We start from the raw sequence: 11,950 nt of genomic DNA, 5'->3' as shown, positions 1-11,950 counted from the left end.
TTCACATTGTCTTTATTGTTAAATGCTTACAGCGAAATTGCAGATAATATTTCAATCGAATTAACCAAAAGTAATGTGATAAAGTTGCATGGAAGTTTTCATTTAATTCTACATTTTTGATACATGTAATGTCCAAATGTAGAAAACATTTTGTAGACCTATATATTTACTATTATTTTCTTAGGTACAGATGGTTTTGAATACATTCTTGGCAAACAATCTGTAGAATTGATCATGAAACAGCATTACTGTCTGTGTCGTGGGACTGTTTAAATGATGGTGGAGTTACAGTCTGTTGAGTTCCTGTTCCACATCGTGATTTAAAGGTTTCAGCCTTATACACCCACACAGTGTCTATGCCCTCCCCAGCTGTAGCATCAGGCACCCACGTGGGAAAGGGAAATCGACAGGCAACCACCTTGGCTGAGCTCTGCAACTCTCTCTCCAGCTTGTCCTCCAGTTGGTCCATCTGAAAACAAATCTGGTTGAGCACTGCTTGAAATATACACTCAGTTCATGTTATCTAGTGCTTAAATGGAACCTGACACACTCACCATTTGAGGGACTCCAAATATGACCACGTTGGAGTATTGAGCAAAACTCACCTGAAATGACAACCAAAGTCACCTGTTGCAGGAAGGCTCAATTCTACTAAAACGTTCTACCCTTTTATATTAAGGAAATGGCAAACGACACATGGAAGTAAAAACAACTAAGGATGTCCTCTGAGGACCCACTCAGCAGGGGCGGATCTAGAGACTTTCATTCGGGGTGGCAGAAGGAGGTTGTTAGGTGGCCTCCTGAGGCGAATAAAACCCCAAAGTAGTACAGTACTACCTATGGTAAATGATTAGGCTATAACATTGTATTTTAAATTAAACAGTAATATGTATATATATTATTATTTTCTGTTCTGTAATGTACAAATAATATTTTTCCATGGGAAGATTGGGGTGGCAGGTATTTTATTGGGGTGGCAGCTGCCACCCCTTGCCACCCCTTAGATTCGCCACTGCCACTCAGTGTATGAGAATAACTTTGAGACATGGTAAAAACCATGTGAGAACTCCTCTGCTTGATTTATTATGTGTCATGTACTGTGTGCCAAGCATTAGCATGACATAGCCTAGTCTCTGTAGCCAGCCTGATGCAAGTGATGATGAGACTAACCTTCCATAAGTCAGATATGTGAAAGGAAGTGGAGCGATGGACTCCTTCTCTCCAGGCGCTGTAGCGAGAGTACCACACCAGCCATGGGTTCAGCTCAAACCCTGCAGCTCTGAATCCAGTCTTGGCAGCTGCTATGACCTGGACAGATAGAGAGTGCAGTCAGTTTATATATTGAGAGATGTGTAAGACAATCTCATCATGGAAGATAACTGCATCAGTACAGTTAATCTGTTTTATCCGGCAATTAAATAATATAAAAAAACTTCGATTAAGTAAAGTTATAATACTATTAAAAGGATGATATTGAGTACTCACTATTCTTCCATCACCACTGCCAATGTCAACCAGGGAACCTGATCTCGACTGCAGGACCCTCAGAACATTCTCCACCTGCGCCGAGGTTGCAGGGACAAACGGTAGGCACACCTTCCTCAGAGCTGGTGCAACAAACGGCCCCGCAACTGCATAAAGGGCGACCAAAGAACCCCCTACAAGCCCGGTGGCAATCAGTCCTATGCGCTTCTTTATACCACTGTCGCTCACTTTATTTTGTGTCGTAGACGATTCAAATATACTTGTCTCTGACATTACACTGGCTAACTTGTAACGATTCACAGTGGATCGTTTTCATTCAAGGACATTCAAAACTTTAGAGTACACGGCCAGCAAACAGCAACAGTCGAAATAAACCGTTACATTATAGTCTACATTAATTCTTGCAAACAAAACTTGCTACACTTGTAATCGCGATTGATACAAAACGTCAAAATGTAATAAAAGACAGTCCGTAAGTGCCGCCAGTCAAGTCTGGGTTAGTCCGTTACAAAAATATGCCCGACTTTAGGATTGAAAGCGTTTAGTTCCTACAGTAACGTCGTTCCCCCCCACTCAGTTTTTCTTGCATCTTTGTAAAAAAAAAAAAAGACCAATCAGTGATTATATTAAATAATATTATTTAATTAATGGCAAAACAATTGCATTGGACAAATATTTTAACAAAAGACCACAATGAATGATTGATAGTAAATTATATTAAATATAATCTCTATCATGTATTCCGCAAGTATACAACTTAACAATGAAAAGCAGGTACAAGAATGGACACAATATAAATAATAAATAATGTGTATACAACATACAATAACCTACAAGTATATGAGGAACATCGATGCATGTACAATACACAACAATGTTCAAACATAAGTCTGCTACTCATGGTTCTATCATCATGGTAGTTTGAATCAGAGAACTTATTCCCCAACTACATGCAAAAAAAAAAAGATTAAGAAGACAAATAAGAAGAAAAACATAAAGGAAACATACAACACGCAAGGAAAACCCCATGGATGGCCATGCAATATCCTTCTACAACTAAATCTCCCAGATAAGCTCATGCTCTTGCAAGCACTATCTTTAGGTTCACTATCTAGTGATAACGTCCTCCTCCTACCTCAGAAGTCGTTGGATGTGACACGGTGTAAGTCCCGGTGAGGGTACTGGTGCTCATGTCCGGCCAGGCTGTGGTGGTGGTGGAGCACATGGCTCGTGGTGGGCCCGTCCTCCATCAGATCCTCATCGGGGTCACCCCCATCCTGGGAGTAGCTGTGTTTCAGCACCCGGATACTCCTGCGGCTGGTGGGCGTGGCGTGGTGCGAGTGAGGCGACTGGGCCGCCACGGCCGCGGCCTCCGCTAGGCTGCCTGTTTCGCGCACGCTGAGGTCGCTGCGGCTCCCGCGGATGCTGGATGTCTGCGAGCCGCAGTGGTGGTCGCGGATACACTTGGACGAGGAGCGACGGATCTTGTTGAACTTGTCGAAGTCTTCGGGCATCTGGTCGGTCACGTCGCTCTGAGACGGCGCCCGGCGGAGGGTGCACAGCTCGTAGTGCGGGGGTTCGAAGGCCTGCTGGAACATGCTGGGGTCGAAACCGTCCCGGCGGATGATGTATTTCTTGCGCGGCTGTTTGGCTTGGATGATTCCGGAGATGATGAGGAGGATGAGCACCAGGCCGCAGGTCACGGCGATGATGGCCACGTTGGTGTGGTCCAGGTTGTCCAAGATGCTCGCTTTACGCTTTTCTGTTGAACAGGAACGGTTTCACTTTTCTGTTTTTTTTGTGTTGTCATATTGGCACTATGCACAACAGTCAATAACACTCACCTTTGCAGTTGTTCTCATCCCAGGGATAGACGCAGTTCTGGATACCATTGCACACCAGTGTGTTGTTAATGCACATGTTACTGTGGCAAAAGAATGTGTCTCCATCACATGGGGCTAAAAACAAAAGAAACAAGGACAAGCATTATGTAATATCCTGAAAACAAAGGTTCAAAAGTGTCAAAAAAATAAGTATAGTATCAATTAAAGAGCAGACAAGCGGGTCAGAGCAGTAAAGCGTTGCCTTTACTGTATACTATCATCAACAACTGAGCGTAGAGGAGAACAGCAAGACTCTATAAAGTCTCGGCTGAATGAGTCGACTGACGCTCTTGGAAGGTGGTGAAGAGGATTCGGAAGCGGCTCTTTCTGCTGCCCTGGTCCGCCCACATTCTGATCACGCCCACGGATGACACCAGCATCACATCGTTGGCCACGGTGGAGCAGAACTTATTCTTCAGGTGCTCCACTGAGCTGCTGCCATCATACACAGCCACAAAGTTGCGCTTGCACTCGTTGGAGTTGTGCATCTCATACTCGAGGAAGCGAAGATAGATCTGATGTTGAATGAAAACACGAGAGAACGAAAACAGTTGAAACATCTCTTGCGTAATGGCGTCGGCACCCACCTAAACCATTCAAGTGACCAACAACTCTAATGTACAGTAAATGTCCCATTGTCTAAAAATGTCATACAATTCCATTCTCAGTCTCCTACCTTGGAACGTGGTGGAGCTCTGATGATCCACCTACAGTCCACGGCCTCTGTCGGCAAGGCCTTACTCTCCTTAGATATCATGGCCGATTCAGCATAGCCCTCGGGCCCTCCCATATCAAACTCACAAACTTGAAAGAGTAAAGCAGGGGGTCAGATGGCTGAGCGGTTAGGGACTCGGGCTATTAATCAGAAGGTTCTTGGTTTGATTCCCGGCCGTGCAAAATTATGTTGTGTCCTTGGGCAAGGCACTATACCCTACTTGCCTCATGGAGAATGTCCCTGTGTGCTCTGGATAAGAGTGTCTGCTAAATGACTAAATGTAAAGCAAACACTCAATTTAGAGATTTGTGGACAACTAACAGAGAATGTCCCTGTACTTACTGTAGGTCGCTCTGGATAAGAACGTCTGCTAAATGACTAAATGTAAATGTAAAGCAAAAACTCAATGTAGAGATTTGTGGACAACTAACAGTGTAGTGGAGGGTCCAGGGGGGTTTAGCAAGGGACTTAGAGTCCGACAGTTCAAGTAACATTCAAACTCCCTAAGTGCTAAATGCAAAACAACTGTGTTTCCTGGTGCATCACTGAGTGCTAAAAGAGCATCAGAGCATCATGTTCACAAAAAAGATCCAGAGTATACCTACAAGGCAGAGGTGGGAGGTCACCAAGATCTTTGAATTCAGGATCTGGAACGAGAGAAATACTATAGTAGTTCAAGTAAGCATTGTTTTTTTTTAAAGATAAGGTGTGCAGTAGAATGAATGCTCCCGTCTTTGGAGAATTTTAATCTGATATAATTGTTCAATACTGTCATAGCTTGAACTATAAAAACTGAGTGTAAATACTACCCCCCCCCCACATACAAATGATCCCTCTATTGAAGGGGCTGGGAGGCTGTGCCCCATCCCCGCAATGGGAGCATGTTCTGTCAGAGAATAAACATTGTGTCCTTAGGTGGATTATTAATCCTCAGACCAGCTTTGAACAGATGCAGCACTGGTAAAACGCACACATGAAATGGGACTTGATATATCAAGATGATACATATATTTATATTGTCAATAATTTATCAAGATACCTCTTTTATTCGGAGAGAGTGACATCTAATTAGATAAGAAGAAGAAGCCATATTGCCACAGGTAATGTAGTAATAATGTCAGAAATGTAAGAGAAAGGACAAAGCAGGCTTTTTGAGGTTTAATCTAAAATCAGTCATAAAATCCCTATTAATCTTCTTCTGTTTCTTACCTCTGTTTCATCTTGTCACAGATTATTCTAGGAATTTATGTGTGTGTGTTTGTGTATGTCTGTGTGTGGGTGGGTGTGAGTGTGTGTGCTTGCGTGTGTTTAAACATCCATGTGGACCTGATCAAAAACATAAGTGCTGTACTGTACAGCACACTGTGTGAAGGTAGGGAGGCGTGTGGGAAAGAAAATGTTCACAAATGCTAAGAAAAGAAAAGTGGTACCTTGGTCTACATATCTTACAGTAGCAAGGAGGCAATGAACGATGAGGTTCAGTAGATACGGACAAAAATAATGGAATAAAATCTAAGTTTAGCTGGCAACACTTAAACAGTCTGTTTATCAACAAAGTCCTTTTTGAGATAAATTTGATCTAAAAGATCAGAGAAAGAGCGATAGAGAGAAAGAGAGAGATAGGGAGGCAGATTAATCTTCCACCCTCAATGTAGGTGGCTTATAAAATCTGTTGGTAATAAATTCTGGGACGGCTGACCCTGGTATCCCTTAAGCTGCTGTGGCTCAGCACTGACAAGCTGTATTGCCCTGAAGACAAGCTTTCATTAACTCTGGGAGTGAAGCAAGCAAATACCTCACCACTACCAGCACCCACCACCACACAGACTCTCTCTCTCTCTCTCTCTCTCTCTCTCTCTCTCTCTCTCTCTCTCTCTCTCTCTCTCTCTCTCTCTCTCTTCTCTCTCTCTATCTCTCTCTCTCTCTCTTTCTCTCACTCTCTCTCTCTCTCATTCACACAAGCACACACAAGCACACATAAACACCCAACAGCTGCAGAATGTGTGCTTATACTACCAATGGACAGCACAAACCTAACCTCATCCCATCACCGAATGATCGAGTCTCTAGGGTAGAGAGTCCATAAGGGTTAGCTAAAGGTTTCCTTTCTGGGTGTATTTTTGGCTTGTGAGTACATTTGTTTACATGTGTCCATGTGTGAGCGTAATTGAGCTGCAATTAATCAAAGTCTGCCAGTGGTCTAAAACTCTCATCCCCAAGTTCCCTGCAAGAGGGTGAATAGGAGGGAAGAGGACCTGAGCCAGGGGAGGCTTACAGTTAGAGTAAGACTGTGAAATCAAAACCCTGATGGACAGCTGGCCTAATCACAATCTGTATGGTATAAGAAGACAACCACAGTAGTCTGTTTAAAACGGGCACCATAAAACAATAAGGACATTTTAAGAATCAGTGCTTGTTGTAAAAAAAAGGAAATAAATTGTGGCACAGGCTGGTGTACTTGTGAAGTCTCACAATAGAACTGTGTTCAAATGTTTCTCTGAATGTTTTATTATCAGAACATGAACTGCAAAATCTAATTTGTGCTCTCTTGTCTCACCTTCAGTGAAATTGTACCGTACAGAAAACCCAGTGGATTCCAGCTCCGAATCTGCCACAAACTTGATGTAGAGATATCGGCCAGTCGACTTGACGTAGGAAGGGCTTTCCTTGCCACAGTACCGACCAATGCTTTGAGAGAATCCGAAAGGCCCATCCCGGATTTCAATGTGGTCAAATTTGCACTCCCATGAAGGTTCAATGGAAAAATTCTCATCGAAGAAGAGGTTAATGCACTGTCTTGGTGAAGCTGTCAGAAAATGACATACATATTATGTAATGTAATCAATTAATGTAAAGTTTCAGGGTAAAGTTATAAAAAACTGTTATGAATGAATCACATTCACCTTTTTGTCAAAAGGTATTATGTCTGTCGTGGTTGGTTTTAGGAATGCACTTTCTAATGTAATGTTTGCAACTGAATATTTAATAGAGATTATTTACTTGTTTCATTCATTATTCAACTTCCAGATTTACCTTTCAATAATGCGACCAGCTTGGTTAATCACAACACATAGTATGCCACACGCTCAAACATTCCCAGAACTAATAGAGAGTATTTATTTTCTTAAAAAATATATAAGATATTGGAATCAGACCTACTGCTTTGTATTGTGGCATTCAAACAGGAAGATGAATAGTTCACTGAGGTGTTGGATATTTGGTGTCCTCTGTCATATGGTATTAAGACTTACCCTCTATGATGTAAATACACTCTCTCTCCGGTGGGTACTTCTCGGGGTAGTTGGGGGAAGTGAAGAGACCTCCTTGTGACTCCTTCACCCAAGTGCCACAAAGACCCGCAGGTGTGACCCCTGAGTTGTTCTTCACTGATGGACGGCATGTGAATGTAAGGTGTCAACAATCACAGTACACTGTGTGTTATTATTGTGCACTTCGAAATGACAGCATTTGTTACCTGCTGTCTTTTTGGTTGGAGTGGTAGTCCCAGTTGAAACTAGAGTGAGACGGTTTCCAGCTAAGACTGTGAATCGTAAGGTTTAGTCATATGAAACAAACTTGATCGTTGAGAAAAAATAAAATATGCAAACGAGACACGAAACTAATTAACAATAATTGCAATTGATGTCAACTTTGAACGATTGTATGTAGGCGCATTAGTTCAAAGCTAGATAGGAAAACGACGTCAACTCACCAAGAAACAACACAAGTTTCAGAACCATGGTCTTTCCGGTCTTCAATTTTAAAACGTTCCATGAAATAATAGGTAAGCAAAATAGTAAACAAATAGCCGTTTAGTAATACAAATTATCCACTGCATTAGAGAAACCGTCATATGTCCATCCGCCGCGCGTTGCCATTACGTATCCAAATGCTGCAAGGATTAATGTTGCATATTCCGTCAACCTTCAAGTCCTTGTTCCACCTTGATAATCCGCAAAAAAACGCTTTCATTACGAACACCTCGACTCATTTTAGCATTGTATCGACAATGTTCATTAAGCCACCTCTCACGTTTTCATACCAACTTGACTGGAATCTTTCACATCATGTTTTATTACAAAATGTTCTCTTTTTAAGCACGACGTTTGATCTTTTTTCTTTTAATACCACAGTTTCATTGTTCGCCTCAATTTAAAAACACACGAACAATCCTTAATAATGAGCCTTTTTGGTATTTGTTCTCTGAACTTTTCATAACCTCACTGTTAACTTAAACAGAGTCAAAAAGCGTTGTCCATTTGCGCTGTTGAACAACAAAATCAACAAATCATTCTTTCAAATGGGACTGCAGATGTCAATTTAGACGATAATAATCAGAATGCCAGATGTTTGGGAGCTTGGGGCTACAGTATACAGTAATTCATAATGAAGGCAGAAAATACATGTTCATTCCAGACTTCAAAGGACCCTAAGGGATTACCAAAAGAAGGCATCATGTTGTTGAATTTTCGTATTTCTTCACTGGGAATGACATAGTTACATATTACTTCTGTCCTTGATAGGGGTGCTAAACGTGAGCACAGATCTGTATTACAGTCATGAGATTTTATTAAACTGTGTGCAATGACTGCAGAGAGGAATGAACCATGACTTTCTGTGCATGTGCCGGCTGTGAGTTGATTCTATCCATAGCCTGACTGTCATAAAACTGTAGTGTTTCACTCACTGTCCTTGTCCTTAGAGGTACAACAGGGGCAAATGTTGTGGTGGGCAGTCAAATCGGACAACAGTTAATCAGATTTATGCATACATTTTAATTTATTTCACACAGGAGCATATACAATATGTATTTGCCCCAACAATGAACTCTAAACAGTTTATTAATTTGAAATGTTTGGTATAGCATGAATGGCAGTTTATGAAACAACCTGCCAATTGTCATTGAAACTGATTGTGATGTGTTCTGGCAGTTTGATGAAAGCCTGTATGTGTAGACCTCCATCTGTCATCCAGGAAGTCTGATGGGTCATGTGATACTACTGATGCTACTGCCCACCATATTCAGTAATCACACTACAAACTGTTTCAAAATACCTTATCACTGCCAATATACCTAATACTATCATCATTCATACTTAATCCTAAACAACAGAATCAAGGGCAAATTTTGAAGAATGAAGTACTGAGTACTGAGATTTGGAGAAAAGGGTAAAAAGCCACAGGAATTGGGTCAGGTACAATGGAAGCGAACTTGCACGATAGGTTTGTTTGTGATTTAACTATGGCTGTGGGAGATCTGGCTCTCTACAAATCTGACTTAGACATAAAGTACACTCAAATAGAGACAAGTACGTGCACACAGGTGCATTGAACAAAGTAGAAGAAAAAGGGAATGCACTATGCTTCATTTCAACAAATGCAAAGTAAGTTGGATGAGCGTCAAGACCCGAAAGCTAACCATCTAACCCACTGACAAATAGGGCTTCGTTGTACAACGTTGGACTTTTCAAAAGTCAGTTGGTTGCTACACACACACATGAGACTAACTGCCCCTCACACATGAAATTCCTATAAGAAACTATTTTTAGGCCACAATGCATGTTATATTTAGTCAAACCACTGGACCCTATTTGCACCAACACAAACACAAGCCCCTGAGAATGTTTGGACACAATTTCCTCTAGAGGGCAGCACTTGCATAGAAACATTACATCTCCAAAGGCCTTTGAACTGAACTAATACTGACTTATAATGTGACCATAACAAATACGTGTTTAGGAATGTTATATGTTCAATGTTATATCAGTCAATAAATAATAATTAATACTTTGGAAAATGATTTTTTATATAGATGCAAGTTAACCCTATAGCAACTTAAAAAAAGTTTATCCTTGCCTTTGGCTGTGAAAATCTGATTTAGGTATTATAAGTTAACACACTAAAGTTACTAAACTAATGTGACTACTTTTTAGATATACAAAACGATGACTATGTTTCAGTGAAGTCCAGGGTGTCTGTATTTTTTAGGTGTTAAACTGTTCTTGACAATACTTACAGGAAACAGGCGAGCACAGGAGTTTATGATTGGTGCTGGTTGCAAGCCCATTCTTCTACAGCCAAGCAGTAAAGTGTCAGGTCATGCAACACCATTTCATCCAGACAAAGAGACTATTTCATACTCAGAGCTGTTATACAATGGTTTAAGTGTAAATGTTGAAAAAAAGAGATGTGAAATCAAAACCCTTTAGCAAACAGTAAAAAGGTCAGTAATGACGTAGACAGAGAAACCCAGCCTTCTCGATGACTATATTCTTAAGTGGTCCAAATCTATTTCTAGCATTTCTGGTTGTTTATTCACCAAACTCAAAAACCAGGTAACAACATAAATAAACAAGGTAGGCTTAGACAACCGCTTATGTCATCACAGGGATATTTTTTGTGTTGATACTGTTCAGTCAAACTTGGTGCTGTGATATAAGAAGCCAACTGTCTTATTTCATGCAGTGCCCTACACAGTCACTATCGCTCCATTTAAACAGTTTCATAAAGCTGGTGCATCATGGGGGTAGTTTTGCCCTCATCATGAAGTACAACACTGTTGTCTGACACCTGGTGATGTGCATCCATTGCCTGTGGAACCTTCTACTGTAAAGACACGAAGAATTCCAGTGGTTTGTTTTGTGTGCAAACCTGATGATGTCATCTGATTGATGACGTCTAATTAGATTACCGATTTATTAGTGGTGTTGTAAGGCAAACACATTTTCTTTGTTTCACACTGCAGGTCAAATTATAACAATACACCGCCTTCAACACAGTAAGACTAAAACCAGAACGAATGAATATCATTAATGTTTTGATGAAATTAGTCTCATAATGTAATGTGTGCTCTGTTCATGGTCCGCGACAGCAGGGCACCAACTAAGCGAGCCAAGACATCAGACAACTATTTTGGGAGTTGCGGAAAATTTTCATGAAGGTTCTTTAGGGACAAACAGTAGGGGCATGAAACCCTCTCTGAGTAGAACTGACTGCTTCACTATTGGGATTGTGAGCAGTGGTTTGTGTTGCCACACTGGCAGTGGAGGTCTCTGTGTGGGATGGCAACAAACAGGATGAGGGAGAGGGACTGCCAAAATCACAGCTTGGTCGGGCACATGGGTGGTGTGGGAAAAGAGTGAGTGAGGGAACAGTTACTTACAGTATGGTCTAATTAATGAAGATGATATATGTCCAGGTCATGGCTTCAAGCCAGGTCAGAATATGTCAGGTTGTTTATGTGAAGTGTATAAGATCCTGAACTGTCCTGTTCTCTCTGACGCCCCCAGATCATTCCACTACAATGGTTATGTTGCCAATGTGGCAGGAGGCAGCACACCACAACGTTCGGACGCATGCGATCCGTCATCTGTCGTGCAAGAGGAGTTGAATTTAAATGACCACCGTTGAAATACCTCATCTTCATTATAAAACCAGTAGCCTACTACTGAGAGGATTGCCCTACTCCGCCCAACAAGCCCAGCTGCAAACTATGCTAGAATAATAATGTTTAACTTTTTGAGTGGAGTGGAACTATAACTTGCAGCCACTAACTACTAAACACTTCTTTTCCTGGATTCAAGTGATTGTTGGCCCATGAACATCATGTTCGTCCACCCAGAATCCAACCTCAAGAACAAGCTATAGAGCATGAGAACGACTGTAAGAGTCATATTTAGAAACCGCTCACCTCCACACACCAGTTATATTCGGCAAACTGCCTTGATATTTTTCAAAAACCTTGTAATTAGAAACATATTACACATCCTTGTCCTGTAAACCGACGTCCACAATCAGAAAAGAGTTTCAAACGTTCTTTCGCTATAACTAGTAACGGCAAGTATGTCGTTAATGGTACAGTCAGCTG

At 41.4% G+C, this 11,950-nt stretch overlaps 2 protein-coding genes across 2 annotated transcripts; both read right to left on the bottom strand.

Moving 5' to 3' along the window:
• Positions 1 to 14: 14 nt before the first annotated feature.
• On the bottom strand, positions 15 to 2,003 carry atpsckmt (fATP synthase c subunit lysine N-methyltransferase). Its single transcript, XM_047027591.1, has 4 exons — positions 1,486 to 2,003; positions 1,171 to 1,308; positions 555 to 605; positions 15 to 469 (listed from the first exon to the last, which is right to left on the bottom strand). The coding sequence occupies exons 1-4, from the start codon at positions 1,756 to 1,758 to the stop codon at positions 233 to 235; spliced, it is 699 nt and encodes a 232-aa protein (XP_046883547.1). The 5' UTR covers positions 1,759 to 2,003; the 3' UTR covers positions 15 to 232.
• Positions 2,004 to 2,233: 230 nt separating this feature from the next.
• Positions 2,234 to 8,100, bottom strand: LOC124472874 (neuropilin and tolloid-like protein 1). The gene is made up of 9 exons (XM_047028002.1): positions 7,796 to 8,100; positions 7,559 to 7,624; positions 7,335 to 7,469; positions 6,641 to 6,889; positions 4,689 to 4,730; positions 4,045 to 4,172; positions 3,655 to 3,883; positions 3,330 to 3,443; positions 2,234 to 3,247 (listed from the first exon to the last, which is right to left on the bottom strand). Exons 1-9 carry the CDS (start codon positions 7,821 to 7,823, stop codon positions 2,622 to 2,624), a joined length of 1,617 nt encoding a protein of 538 aa, XP_046883958.1. The 5' UTR covers positions 7,824 to 8,100; the 3' UTR covers positions 2,234 to 2,621.
• Between the last annotated feature and the right edge of the window lie 3,850 nt (positions 8,101 to 11,950).

This window comes from Hypomesus transpacificus, chromosome 10 (assembly GCF_021917145.1).
Source record: "Hypomesus transpacificus isolate Combined female chromosome 10, fHypTra1, whole genome shotgun sequence".
NCBI classification, from domain to species: domain Eukaryota; kingdom Metazoa; phylum Chordata; class Actinopteri; order Osmeriformes; family Osmeridae; genus Hypomesus; species Hypomesus transpacificus.
The sequence above is the reverse complement of the archived record's forward strand: the minus strand, read 5'-3'. Positions and strand labels throughout refer to the sequence as shown.